Source organism: Gigantopelta aegis, chromosome 1, assembly GCF_016097555.1.
Source record: "Gigantopelta aegis isolate Gae_Host chromosome 1, Gae_host_genome, whole genome shotgun sequence".
In the NCBI taxonomy this organism is placed as follows: Eukaryota; Metazoa; Mollusca; class Gastropoda; order Neomphalida; family Peltospiridae; genus Gigantopelta; species Gigantopelta aegis.
Genome location: NC_054699.1, coordinates 22503054 through 22517743, shown reverse-complemented (window position 1 = coordinate 22517743; position 14690 = coordinate 22503054). Strand labels below are relative to the sequence as shown.

The 14690-nt window shown below is 35.9% G+C and overlaps 2 protein-coding genes across 2 annotated transcripts in view; one reads left to right on the top strand and one right to left on the bottom strand.

The window, feature by feature from the left end:
- The window catches only part of LOC121372242 (collagen alpha-2(IV) chain-like), a 115374-nt gene extending 106310 nt beyond the window's left edge, over window positions 1-9064 (bottom strand). Inside the window, exons 1-2 of the mRNA XM_041498536.1 lie at window positions 8775-9064; window positions 8588-8642 (exon numbers count right to left, since the gene is read on the bottom strand). Of these exons, the coding sequence (XP_041354470.1) occupies window positions 8588-8642; window positions 8775-8884 (165 nt within the window). The 5' untranslated portion in view covers window positions 8885-9064. The remainder of the gene's footprint in view (window positions 1-8587; window positions 8643-8774) is intronic.
- A 702-nt stretch (window positions 9065-9766) lies between these two features.
- The window catches only part of LOC121372205 (collagen alpha-2(IV) chain-like), a 91889-nt gene continuing 86965 nt past the window's right edge, over window positions 9767-14690 (top strand). The window contains exon 1 of the mRNA XM_041498492.1: window positions 9767-10114. Within this exon, the coding sequence (XP_041354426.1) occupies window positions 10025-10114 (90 nt within the window). The 5' untranslated portion in view covers window positions 9767-10024. The remainder of the gene's footprint in view (window positions 10115-14690) is intronic.

Genomic DNA, 14690 nt, shown 5'->3' with positions numbered 1-14690 from the left:
GGTTAAGGACCACACAGATATTGAAGGAGGAAACCCACTGTCGTCACTTCATGGGTTACTCTTTTCAGTTAGCAGCAAGGGATCTTTTATACGCACCATCCCATAGACAGGATAGCACATACCACAGCCTTTGATGTACCAGTTGTGGTGCACTGGCTGGAGTGAGAAATAGCCCAATGGGGAACTTGAGGGATTCTGACTTTGGTTTGTGGTAAACAGGGATGTTTAGGGTAGAAGTCAGGCAGATTTGGGGAGGGTGACTCAAATTGTTGTAAGAAGAGATATGTGTGTTAGTGGTTAGTGAGAGTGAAGTGGCCTTACACCATGTACCTACCAAACTGTAGTCCGATGGCTTAACCACTATGCCACCAAGGCCGGTTATATATTTTTTATTCAGTGGGACATTTTTATCATCCTGATTCATGCACTCAGGTGACCAAATTAACCTATCTGCAATTAGCACACCACCTTCGTGTTTGGACAGTCATGACCTTTGTTCCACTAAAACAAACAGTGGCCCACACTATGTTGTTATACAACCCAGGCTGTTGTGGGAGCTGTCAACTGCCAATTAACATTTGGTGTCACAGCCACAGCCACAGCCAATACCATGTAGGCATACATTATCAGTAAGATACACACACACACACAGGTAATTTGTAGTGATTACAAAGCTGCTTCCAAAATTTACTGGATTACAAAGTTGGCTGTAGTTTTTATGTATGAGGAGAAAAATGGAGTATTTTATGAAACCTGTGCAAAGAGGTCAAACCTGTGTTTAGCAGTCACTAACATTGTACACTGAAACCTGTACAAAGCAGTCAAATCTGTGTTTAGCAGTCTTCTAAAAGTGACTACTGAAACCTGTACAAAGCAGTCAAATCTGTGTTTAGCAGTCTTCTAAAAGTGACTACTGAAACCTGTACAAAGCAGTCAAATCTGTGTTTAGCAGTCTTCTAAAAGTGACTACTGAAACCTGTACAAAGCAGTCAAATCTGTGTTTAGCAGTCTTCTAAAAGTGACTACTGAAACCTGTACAAAGCAGTCAAATCTGTGTTTAGCAGTCTTCTAAAAGTGACTACTGAAACCTGTACAAAGCAATCAAACGTGTGTAAAGCAGTCACCTAAAGGATATATTTCAACCTGTGTCAAGCAGACTTCTAAGTGTGTATACTTAAACCAGTGAAATTTGTTAAGCAGTCAAGTAATATTGTATATTGAAACTTGTGTAAAGTTAGTTGCCAAGCCATAAGAAGTCTCCTGGGAATTTATATTTTAAAACCTGTGTAATGCAGCCAAACCTGTGTTTAGCAGTCCCTAACAGTGTATACTAAAACCTGTACAAAGCAGCCAAACCTGTGTTCATCAATGTTCTAAAAGTGTATGTGTATATATATATATATATATATATATATATATATATATATATATTAAAACCTGTATAAAAGAGTGTATTTTGAAACCTGTGGAAAGCAGTCAGCTATGTGTTCATATACCAAAACCTGTGCAAAGCAGCCAGACCTGTGTTCAACAAGCTTCTAAAAGTGTATACATGTATTGAAATCTGTGTAAGGAACGTTTTTTAAACCTGTTTAAAGCAGCCAAACTTGTGTTCAGCTATCTTCTAAGAGTGTATATACTGAAACCTGTGTAAAGCAGCAACATAAGGATGTATAGCAAAACCTGTGTAAAACAGCCACTCCAGTGTTCATCAGTCTCCTAATAGTGTATATTTTGAAAACTGTGTTTACAAAGGAGTGTGTTTTGAAACCTGTGTAAAGCAGCCAAACCTGTGTTTAGCAGTCAACTAAGAAATTAATATATATATATATATATATTCAAACCTGTTTAAAGCAGCCAAACCTGTGTTAACAAGTCTCCTAGGAGTATTAAAAACAGACATTGCAAGTAGTACACTATTTGGGAAAACTGGGCGGCCATATCTCTTAAGCATAATAAGTAGGACCTTAAAACAAATGATGTGTTTCCAGGAACATGTAGAAAAAATTTATGTGGGCTGTTTTTCTTAATTCTTTTTTAACAATGTACATTTAAAAAAAAAATGTTTTGTTTAATGACACCACTAGAGCACATTGGCTATTGAATGTCAAACATTTGGTAATTCTGACAAATAGCCTTAGAGAGGAAACCCGCTACATTTTTTCCATTAGTAACAAGGGATCTTTTATATGCACCATCCCACAGACAGGATAGCACATACCACAGCCTTTAATATACCAGTCATGGTGCACTGGCTGGAACAAGAAATAGCCCAATGGGCCCACTGATCCCAAACTGACCTGAAAGACAATGTCCTTTTTTTATTACACTTGGCACCATGCAGAAACAATCAAAAGGTACTTTTTATTAATACTGAACAAAATGTTCACTGCTAACTGCTTAAATACTTAAAAGTTACAAATTTGTCCAGGGCCTGATACAGGACATGTATTATTAAAATAGCAGTACTTTCAGAATGCTTCTTAAAGTAAAGAGTATTATTTTTTTATTGTGTAAGGTGACCATCAATAATTGGTTCTCTCTTTGTTCTTTTATTATTTTCTCCTTTGGTCTACTGATAAACTTGTGGGTCAGGTTACAGTAAAGCAATATGTTTTACAATGTCCTAATCTTTCTGACCACATCAAAACTGATCAAAGATTTCTGCCATCAAACACACACACTAAATGGCTCATGCCATAAAAAATAAAAAGACATGACCCACTTATCCAACTTCTGTACCAGTACAGCTGTATATGTAAGGCAATACAGAATATTTTTCAGTTTTTCTGTAACCAATTTACATACACCATTTAATTTACATTTTTATTATTAATATTTTATAAAATATTATCCTAACAGGTGTGTGTGTAGGGGGAGAGGTTCGGGGTCAAAATTCCTCTCTGCTCAAGCAAATATTCTTTTTTCTCAAGATATATTTTGACTTGAGCCCCAACCCTCAATAAACTTTGGTCTCCAGTCTAGACCCTGCTAAAATGTCTATTCACATGCCTGCCTGAAATAAAAGGGAGGGGCCAAACAATGTGACTATGGGGAAACTAAAATAATAACATCTATCAATGTTTAAATTAAGGCAATTTTTTATATAAAGTAAAGTTACAGAAGTGGTTAGACGTATCCTAGTGATAAAGCATTCGCTTAATGCATGGTCAATCCCTTTCAGTGGGTCCATTGGGCTATTTCTCGTTCTAGCCAATGCACCACGACTGGTATATCAAAGGTCGTGGTATGTGCTATTCTGTCTGTGTGATGGTGCATATAAAAGATCCCTTGCTGCTAATTAAAAAATGTAATGGGTTTTCTCTCTAACACTAAATGTCAAAATAAATCAATGTGCTCTAGCGGTGTCATTAAACAAAATAAACTTTAACATTAAGTCTGTGGTATGTGCTATCCTGTCTGTGGGAAAGTGCATATAAAAGATCCCTTTCTGCATTAGGAAAGATGTAGCGGGTTTCCTCCGATGACTATGAGTCAGAATTACCAAATGTTTGACACCCAATAGCCGATGATTGATTAAAGGGACATTCCTGAGTTTGCTGCACTTTTTAACGACTAACAAAGACTTTTTAACGATTGTAATTACATACCAAATATATTTTTCTGCATAAAATATTAGTGGCTGCATATTAAACGTGTTTCCGATTGTTTTAATATTTGTACTAGGTTAAATTTTATTTTATTTCCAAAAATATAATTTTTTCGTACGTACGAAATTATTTGAAAACAAAATCCAGTTTGGGCTTCTTACAAATATTAAAATGACCAGAAACACATTGAACATACAGACACTGATATTCTAAACCAGAAAATATATTTAATATGTAAGTTTAATCGTAGAAATATTTTATTAGTCAGAAACATCTTACAATGCAGCAAACTCAGGAATGTCCCTTTAATCAATGTGCTCTAGTGGTGTTGTTAAACAAAACAAACTTCTTAAATTACAGAAAACAATACATTGTTTTTATGGTTGGCCTACGAATAGAGGTAGATATGTGTGTCATACATTTATGTGTTGTATTAAAGCTGGGGTTTATGATCCCTGCTTTGTTTATTGGTTACACACTGTACATCAGACCATCTCTCTCACGTAACACTCTTCTGTGGTAATAAAAACCAACCACTTGGTAACATGTATGCTTTGACAGACGGTGAAGTGCTTCAAGTCGGTCAATATCACTGACAAAAACCACACAAGTCTACGTGAATACACCAAACATGGAGGTCCGAATTTATGAAGCTTGTTTTTTTCTTTTTAAACACAGGTGTTAAAGCATTTGTAAATACATGTATTTACACGCATGTAAGTAAAAAAAACCCTGAAACAGACTGTAATTTCGGTCCATGACTGTCCTGAGTTTTGCTGTCATTGAAAGATGTGGGGGTTTTTAAAATTATTATCAGAGCACGTGGTGTGTGCTATCCTGTCTGTGGGATGGTGCATATAAAAGATCCCTTGCTACTAATAGGAAAGAATGTAGCGCGTTTCCTCTCTATGACTGCCAGTGTTAGAAATAAGCACTTGTCCGTTTGTCCCGACAAGTGAAAATCTATTGGGACAAGCAAAATGTGGCTCAATGGTTGTCCAGTGGACAAGTAAAAATATTCAGTGCAGTTTCATTTTGAGCAACCACAAACATCATCCTGGTACTTGAATAATAAAACAAACCATTTATTTGGACATGTGAAATATTGGCGGACAAATAGATTTCTAGATGTATTTGTCCAGTGAACTAGTAATATTTTCTGCTTATTTCTATCACTGACTGCATCATCAAAATAACCATATATTTCACATCCAATGGCTGATGATTAATAAATCAATGTGCTCTAGTGGTGTTGTTAAATAAAAACAAACTAACTTTATTATCAGAGCCTTCTTATTATAAAGGTCTATAATTACATATTAAAGGGACAGACCCCAGTTTTTTTAAACACTACAGCATATTTTTCACTATTAGAGCCGCTTATGATCACTGAAATCAATTACTTATATTTTATTCTTTAGATTATCCATTTCTGTAGAACTAAAGTGTTTCTGGTCATCCTGGTGTTTGTAGTACCAAAAAGTGCTTTTTTCATATTTTAAAAAATGAACATGCATCTGAGAAGTACCAGTTTATTGATTCAAGTTCTAGTCTATTTTTAAAGATATTTCCTGTTTTAACGTCACAGACTCTTCTTTCATTCTATTGTAACTTTATCCAAATGAGTTAACAGGTTTGTAAATTAACTAAACTTAGTGTCCATTTTTTTTACGGGTTAAAACTAGTGTCCGCGCCTTTAAATGCATCTTCTTATTTAAAATATCACTGTCCATAGATCCAATGTTTTTCAATGCGTTTCTGGTCATACTAATATTCGTAGTAGCCCAAACTAGGTTTTACCTCCCAATCATTTTGTACATATGTAGTGTTTTCCCTAGCTTGTTTTAACATGGTGTGGCACCATGTCTCAACAGCCTAGCACCATTTTGCCTTAATCAGCATCATGCTGCCCTGAGATTAAACAAGCCTTTTTCACTAATTAATTCTAAAATTGCCTTTATAAAACACCCAAAAATGTATTATTAATTAATAAAATATGCCTTTTATATCTTTTGCCATTCATTTATTAAAGCAAGCACATAAATTACATTAATGTTTATTTTAATTAATTCTTGTGCATTTTTAATGAAAAATAAGTGCCCGAAAAATGGTGAAAATGCCCCAAAAGTGTTTGGTCTACCATGCCTTGCCAAATTTCTAGGGAAATCACTAATATGTAAAAATATATATCAGTGTTTTAGCATGTAAAAAGAAGTTTTAGGTTCATACCAACCGTAGTGGGATGTAGCCCAGTAATAAAGAACTCCCTTGATGCATGGTCGGTTTTGGATCGACCCCATGGAGCTAATTCTACTTCCAGCCAGTGCACCACGACTGTGGTATGTGCACTATCTTGTACATTTTTCCATTAGTAGCAAAGGATGTTTAAATTTTATATGTACCATCCCACAGACAGGATAGCACATACCACAGCCTTTAATATACCTGTCGTGGGCCACCGACGGGGATAGATCCCAGACCGACCGTGTATCAAGCGAGCACTTTACTACTGGGCTACATACTGCCACTCTATGCTGCAAAAAGACACTTTAAAAAAAACCCATTGCAGTAGAGATGCAATAGGAAGGCTCAAATTGCTATCGGTGGGCTTTTTGCCACGGGTGACAAATTCTTTAGTTTGAGCCATGTAAGAGGCAGGTGATTGTCTATGCAGGCCAATGACTGATACAGGTTATCAATTCCAAATCAAATTTTTTTTTAACATACCCACATCCTTTAGGATTCAGGCATGTCCACCCTGGCACTTGCATCTGGTGTAACCACTGTTACCAGTGCCTTGGTCCAGGACAGATAATTAATTAGACATGCTGATGTTTCTATAAATAGATTCTTGACTGTCCAGAAAGGCCATATTTTTAATAAACAGATTATTGATTAGTTAAAACAGGCCACTACATATTTAAAGAGGTTTTTAATTGGAGAGACAGGCCATTGCTTAAATATAATGAGATTTCTGATTGGACAGACACATCATTGTTTATATAAATAGGTTTCTGATTGGACAGACACATCATTGTTTATATAAATAGGTTTCTGGTTGGACAGACACATCATTGTTTATATAAATAGGTTTCTGATTGGACAGACAGGTCACTGTCTCGATAGAGACATACTAGTAATGGAGAAGCAAGGAATTGATTAAATAATGAGGTGTTATTAATCTGGGATGGCACTGATTAATTGTAAAACACTGTTTTGCACTAAATGAAATCAAGATTTTTTATTATCTCAGTTAAAATTAATACTGTGAACACATTTTTAAGTTTTTGAAATCTGAACAACAAAACCAAAACCGTTATCCATAATCAAAACCACATCTCTGCACAATACAGAGTGACTCAGTCGAATAAGTGTTTGACAAAATAGTGGGATTTTTTTCCCACGAATATCAATCTATAGTCCATCCCACAGGGAACCTTTTTTCATGCTATGGAATTTACAAGTTATTTATTTCTAAGCTGAGTGTGTTCTAAACTGGATGCAAAAATCATATTTTTCAAATTTCCAAAACACTTTTACTTTTCTTCTTATTTCAAACAAAACTTAAATTATTAACGAAAAATATTTTGGTACAAGGATGGGATGGACTTTAGTGCCTCATCTGTACGACAGCCACTCCTGAGAAGATGCTTTACTGAATAACACATCCTTATATTGCCTGAAAGAGGACTGCCATTTCCAGATTAATTTACTGTACAAATCAAAACTGGCACTGGACAGAGCTCATTTGAATGAATTTAGTTTTCACAACATGCACTCATGAAACAGTGATGACACCAGGTCAGGGCTTCAGGATTATGGCAGCCCCACTCCCATAGCTAGTGATATTCAATGTTGGGCTAGTAAATAACTACTATTGACAAGCCTGATGGCTAGGATTTTTTTTTTAAATCAAATGTTGCAGTTAAGTTTTATTTTGTAAATATGAATATCCTGAAACTCCCACCACACCCCCACACCCCAGTGTTAGTGTTTTTAAGCTCTATCTCCCTCTATTAGTCTTTAGGTGTCATATCTGATTATTACTATTATTTAGTAAAATTGTATTAATTTAAAGTAAAGTAGGGCTAGTGAACTTTTAATCATGGCTTGTAAATTTTTTTAATCACTAATTCCATGGCTAGTGGATTTTATAAAAATTCCAGAAGCCCTGCAGGTGTATTATGCAGACACCAAAAGCTGGAGCAGAAGGTATATTGCTCAACGTAAAAAGAAAATTGACTGCTCGAAAGTAGAAGCCAACCGTTTTGTTATGCATAGTTTAGTTTGGAGGCCAATGTCACTTTGAATATAAAAATTAAAAAACAAGTTTTAGTTTTTGTTAAGCATCATGTATTAAAATCAAACAGTTTTGAACATTTTAAATCTGAATACATTAACTGCTAAAAATTTAAATAATGCCCGTAAATACCTACAAAAATAAATAAAATAATTTGAATGTAAAAATTGTTAACAAAACCTAAACCAAATATCTAAAATATTTATAAACTTTCATATTATCTAGTATGCAAAAAGTCAAAATAATAATTGAAAAGGGGGTATATTTTGTACACTAATGTCTCCCTACAGACAAGCAGTTTATTTATAAATATGCTTGGTGTGCAACAATGTTTCACATACAGTTATAAAAACAAAGTATCACTGTTGGCTTAGCACCACTGTTTAAGTTTACTGCATTTAACAGCTATTAAGTACCTCATCATTTACACCTTCATATTTAACCCCTTAAACACACACACACACTTTTCACAAGTTCTGCATTGTCCTGCCATTTTAGCACTACTTACAAAGGGTGCAAAGATTTACTACCCAAACCAGCCAAATATGGAATGGTAACTAATCGTAATACACTATGGTTGGGCATTATTTTGAATTCAAATTTATCGCACCACATCTGCAATCGTTTTGCAGTAAATGTGTTAGCGAAAGATGTAAATGTTTAAAACTATACTTACTGCGCCGACTTCAGATAAACTGCCTAAAATAACGATGAATATAGCACCAACGAACCTAGAGAAAAGAGAGAACAAAAATCAGAAACTTTTGGAGCATGAATAAACGCAAATAGTGCATAATGTTTATATATATTGTTATTCTTCTTTTTATTTTTTTGTGATATTCTGAAGCTGGATAACGACTTACCATGAAGACATGTTTCTCAATCGAGAAGATGCACGGACAATTTGTCTATCGAATCGTAGTGAATTCGCCGTACCAGCCACTCGACTGGCACCAAACCAGCACAAAGTCATGGAAAAAAATGTGAACAAAAGTCCGAACGGCTTCGTTTAATTCCAGCCGTTCTTTTTCCGTGGCCGAGATTTAACTCGGCGGTGAGTCAAATCTTCTATCCTATAATGGCCAGAAAGTTTTGAAAATCATCCAGCCGTTCTGTATGAAATTTTGTCTTCAACGTCCTCCTCCAAACAAGCTGAAATCGTCGCGGAGGTACACGCACTTTCAGGCATGTGGGCGGGGCTTCCAAGTGAGGTCACGCCCCCTCCCACGCCAGTCAATTCATTATGAGTCGGAAATTAGCATTACTCGTTCTGGCTGCGACAACACTCAAACGGAAATGGCGGTTCATCCCACGGTTTTATTGTACAATAAAGCGAATTGTTTTCGTAGACAACAAAAGAGAACAGAAATGACTGCACTTAGCCTTAGTGTCAGTTATTTGTAACATGTTATAATATTCTAAACAGTGATGAAATTGTTCTCCAAACCAAAGACGGTCAGAAATATCTGGTATGATCGCCCACTGACGGTAGGCATAATGCTTAAAAATATAATACGCTGCACTAAACTCGGTATTCAATAATTATTTATTGTAAAATAGGACAAGAAACATTAGTAATTATTTAGAATTAACATTTATGATAATTTGTTATTTAAATATTATTTTCGTATCCTATTTCAGGAGTGATTCCAAATGGTCTTCAAAAGAAATTGGCAATGATTGACAGTTGACCTAGTTCCAGTAAGTCTGTAAGAGCGCAAAAAGGGCGGAACTCGTCTTCCGCAAGAAGAAGTTAGTGCACTGGAATAATTTTCCTGTATGGAAATTGTGGACATATTTCAAAATTAACACCACAGAAATGGATTAGTCATCAAATATGGATGCATTTTCTGTGCATATTTCGTGTCTGTAGGCGTTTAAAAAAGTTTTTGAAAATAGTGCCTCTTTGTGTGAGAAATCGTCTGCCTCAACTGGAAGCTCGGTCATTCCCAAGACAAGATGGAGGAATAAGAATACAGAGCCTTCATTTTTTGACGGGAATAGACTCGAAAAAGAAATCGCGAGGGAGGTTTTACTAGGTCCTTGGTGACCAGTAAACTTTCTGAATTTCTTCACAGATTGGTCTGTATTGTGATAAAGTAATCCGTTCATTATGAAACCGAGAAAGTCGGAACTTCAGCCGTTGGCATTCTTTCTAGGATTCCTGCTTTTTGCTCAGTTTTTGGACACGTCTGATGCGGCAGTAAGTTTCTTCACATAATATTTGTAGTGTATGTGTCGGTTTCACAAATGCATCTTTATTTTAAAGTAATAGCATTAATGCATTAAAGTACCAAGAGTCTTGTGCAAGTTTTCAAAAGAGATCAATTTTATCATAAGTCTAAGATAAAACTGCTTGTAATGGTTTTTTTTACTTCTAGCTTCTTTTTCCTTTTCAAAGTATTTGATTGTTAGTTACTAAACTAAAAAAACAAATGTTAATTATCAAGCATTTTATTGTAATGTTATTTCCAAAACAAAGATGGTCAATACTATTTTGAATGTCCAGGGATGGTGACGTTTTCCATTATTTCTCAATCAATTCAAAATTAGTTAAAGAATACATTAAGTACAAATTTAAATGTAGATTATATCAAAGAAAATATATTCATAATAAAGTACAGCATTATTTTTTGTTGTTATCAAGGTTATTCTTGTGTACATTACTTGTAACATTACTTTTCAGTTTGTAACTAGTAGTTTCTAATGAGGATGCCTAGACTATGAGGGAGCAGTCATTATTCTACATATACATATTAAATACACATGTATGTAGGCATAAGCCAAAAGTTGTACAGCAATTACAACAAGGAAATATGCTGATGATAAAACCTTTTTCAAATGCTGGTGGCGGGATTTAGCTCAGTCGATAGAGCACTCGCCCAAGGTGCTTGTGTCGCAGGATCGAACCACTTCAGTGAATCCATTCAATTGATTGGGTTTTTTCTCTCATTCCAACCAGTGTACCACAACTGGTAAAAGGCCATGGTATGTGCTTTCCTGTCTGTGGGAAAGTGCATTTAAAAGATCCCTTGCTGCATTAGGAAAATATAGCAGGTTTCCTCTGTTGACGAGTTAGAATTACCATTTTTTATATCCAATACCCGATGATTAATTAATCAATGTGCTCTAGTGTTGTTGTTAAACAAAACAAACTTCTTTTTCAAATGCTTAAGTTTTGAAGATGACAGCAGCTGTGGATAGTGGGGGTAGTTATATTGTTTGTAATTTGCTTTTTAACTGGGGGAGGGGGCAATGCACAATAGAATCAGGAGTTATACTGTAATTTGCTTTTTAGCTGAGGGGTGGGGAGTGAGGTGGCAATATACAATAGAATCGGGAGTTATATTGTAATTTGCTTTCAACTGGAAAGGAGGCAAGCACAATCTTCAAAGAACGGGTATGGTGGATGAGGATAATTTTAACTTGCTCCTATACCACGAGGGTTTCGAGCATGTCTGTCCTGGGTTCCATCCCTGGATAGCCGGGGGCCTGACTCGGGGATGGCAATGCATTATTCTCAGATTGTGAGGGGTAGGGGAAGTGCTATCTGATCTTGCAATTTGGAGATTAATCGTATTCATATGCCTGCCTATGTTTGACACCCAATAGCCAGTGTGAATTTTTGTGCTGGGGTGTCATTAAAGGTTTATTCATTGAACTTGGAGACAGGCAATGCTTTATCTTCAGACTGGGGATTGATGCGTCTGAACCTTGAAAGGATTTTGTTTAACGACACCACTAGAGCACATTGGTGTATTAATCACTGACTACTGGATGTCAAACATTTGGACACGAAGTCTTAGAGAAAACTTGCTACATTTGTTTCCATTAGAAGCAAAGGATCTTTTATACACACCTTCCCACAGTCAGGACAGCACATACCACGACTGTTGATATAGCAGTCGCGAGGCACTGGTTGGGACATGGGAAAACTTAGCCCGAGTACTCTGCCGTTCGAGAGCTAGACGGATATTTGGACGGTTATGATCGTTCTCTGCCGTTAGAGATAACTCTATAGCGAAAACACAGAATGGCTGTCTACCACCAGGTAGCCAAAGATTCCCACTCTAAAGCAAAAATAACTTGGAGACGGGCAATGCTTTATTTTCAGAGTTAGGGGAGGACTGGTCTTCCCTGGTTCCCATTCAGAGACCTATCTCTGAGATGCCACCTCTATGAAGCAGCCACCTGCTTTTAGAAACCATCTTAGTTCTCTCTCTTAAATGATTGATACATGCAATGTGCATAATATTTTGTATTCAACAGCAAACTGCCAATGACTCATGGGGAGATTTTACTGTTTTCCCGAATCATCAAATCTATTACTGTTTGTGGAACACTGTTATATAGTGTTTTTGTTGGGGTTTTTTTCATTCTTCCAACTTCTGTGTTTTGCTGCAGTGTCAATATTTAAAGTCCACCTCTCAAGATATTCTCAAGCTTTAGTACGTGCATGACTGTGTTATCAGGTGCAGATTCAGGGGTTTGTGAAAGGAGGTGGAGGGGGCACTAGACATTGTAAGTTTTATTAGAACATACTTTATTATATTTACTTTTTGATGTCAGTGAAAAAAAGGGGTGCACACCCCTGAGCACCTCCCCTAGATTTGAAAAAACAACAAAAACATTTAAGCCTCGAAATTCATTAAATCATTAAATTTAAAAAATCTCAAATTTCAAGATGGAAACAAGTGCTAAAAAATAAAAAGTAATTCTATAAATTTGTCTCAAAATTAGTCTCCTAATTAGACTTGTGTTGTAATTTGTTTTAACAGCAGTACAGAAGACTTGAAACCAAGAAAGTTACCAGTGTAAGATTTATATTATTGCTCAGGAAATCAAGAATTCTTGATATATATCTGAAATACTGTCATAAATGAAATGGAAAGCAAAAGCTGCTTGTGAAACACATTATAAAGCAGAAAGCATACTGATATATTCAGGCAAAATGTGCTAACCTAAGACCTTTTTACCATGCATTTCCATCATTCTACCTACAAAATTAGTGGTAATCCATGTAAAAATGCATTAATAAATCGTTTGCAAACCTCTATAGCTGTTTGGTAGTAATGCTAATATGAATAAATGTTGTTATTCAGATTCAGGTATTTTTTTTTAAATTCAGCCCAAAAACTGGCCTGACAAAAATGGGAGCCTGCGTTATGCCTATGACTACAAAAATTCTTCCTACCCTAAGATAATTAAAACAAGAAAAATTTAATAATGAAAACATTAAAGGGACATACACTAGTTTCAACCCGTGATAATTAACACTAAGTTTAGTTAAAGGGACAGACCCTAGTTTCAACCCGTGAAAATTAACACATAGTTTAGTTAATCTACAAACCTGTAACACATTTGGATACAGTTACAATTGAATGAAACATGAGTCTGTGACTTTGAAATGGTGAAATACCCTTTAAAAAAAATTAGACTAAAACTCGACTCCATAACTGTTACTTCTCAGACGCATGTGCCTTTATAAAAAATATGAGAAATGCAGTTTGTAATATTAAAAACACCAGGATGACCAAAAACACTTCGAATGTATGGAAATGGATAATTTAAACAATACATTTTAAGTAAAGTATGATTTCAGTTATCAAAAGCGGCTCTAATAGTCAAAAATATGCCTTGGTGTTTAAAAACTAGGGTATGTTCCTTTAATGCTTCAACATCTACATGTATGCACTTTTTTTTAAAGCAAGGATATCCCACGTCTTGGTATTATAGTTATTAAACAAAGATGTAGTTTCTACTTCCTGAGCCAGCCATCCAAACATTGTTAACAGTGTAATGTGTGAACACCAATTAACTTCTGACCTGATGTTAAATGTTCTTTGTTTACTGTGAAATCAGTTTGTAAAAGCAATTTCACACACAGTTGGTTCATGGTCTGTGGAAGTTAAAACACTAAACTGCTGTTATCAACAGAGCATATATTTTTATTGACTGGCCGCAACCAGTGCACCACAACTGGACAACGGCCGTGGTATGTGCTTTCCTCTCTGTGGGAAAGTGCATATAAAAGATCCCTTGCTTCATTAGGAAAAATGTAGCGGGTTTCCTCTGATGACTACGAATCATAATTACCAAATGTTTGACATTCAATAGCCGATGATTAATTAATCAATGTGCTCCAGTGGTGTCGTTGAACAAAACAAACTTGTTTTCATTTTTTTTTTCAATGGCATATTCTATTGCCATAGTCCCAGGTCAAGTCTCTGGCTATCCAGAAACAGGGCCCAGGATGGACATGCCTGAAACCTTAGTGGAATAGGGGCATGTTAAAAAAAAAGTTCAAGTCAAAGTCTTTTGCCATCAACCTTTTCTTAATTGCAGGCGTTGCTATTGGCTGGTAAGTACTGGTTTCACACACTGATACCGGCTCCCACCCAGAGCGAGTTTTAATGGCTTAATGGACAGGTACAAGGTCACTGCCAATTTCTCTTGCACTAACCATTTACCCCTGTCCTGGCTAGATGGCCCAGATGTACATATAGCTGAGATGTGTGCTCAAGATAGTGTGGGTCAAAACATGGCATTTTAAGACAGGTGACTGCTTAATACAGGTTAGCTTGTACTATTTTAAATTATTTGGAAGTATTTCAAAATGTGAGGTCAGGTCATAGGGCTTAATGTGCACATTCAGAGCAAGCTGTTTAGCGCACACAGGCCTTCAAAATGTGGCCATTCAGTTGCTTAATATAGGTGGCCACTAGAGCAGTTTAAGACTACTAGTCTTTTACGGGAATAGATTTAACATGTTTTTAAAA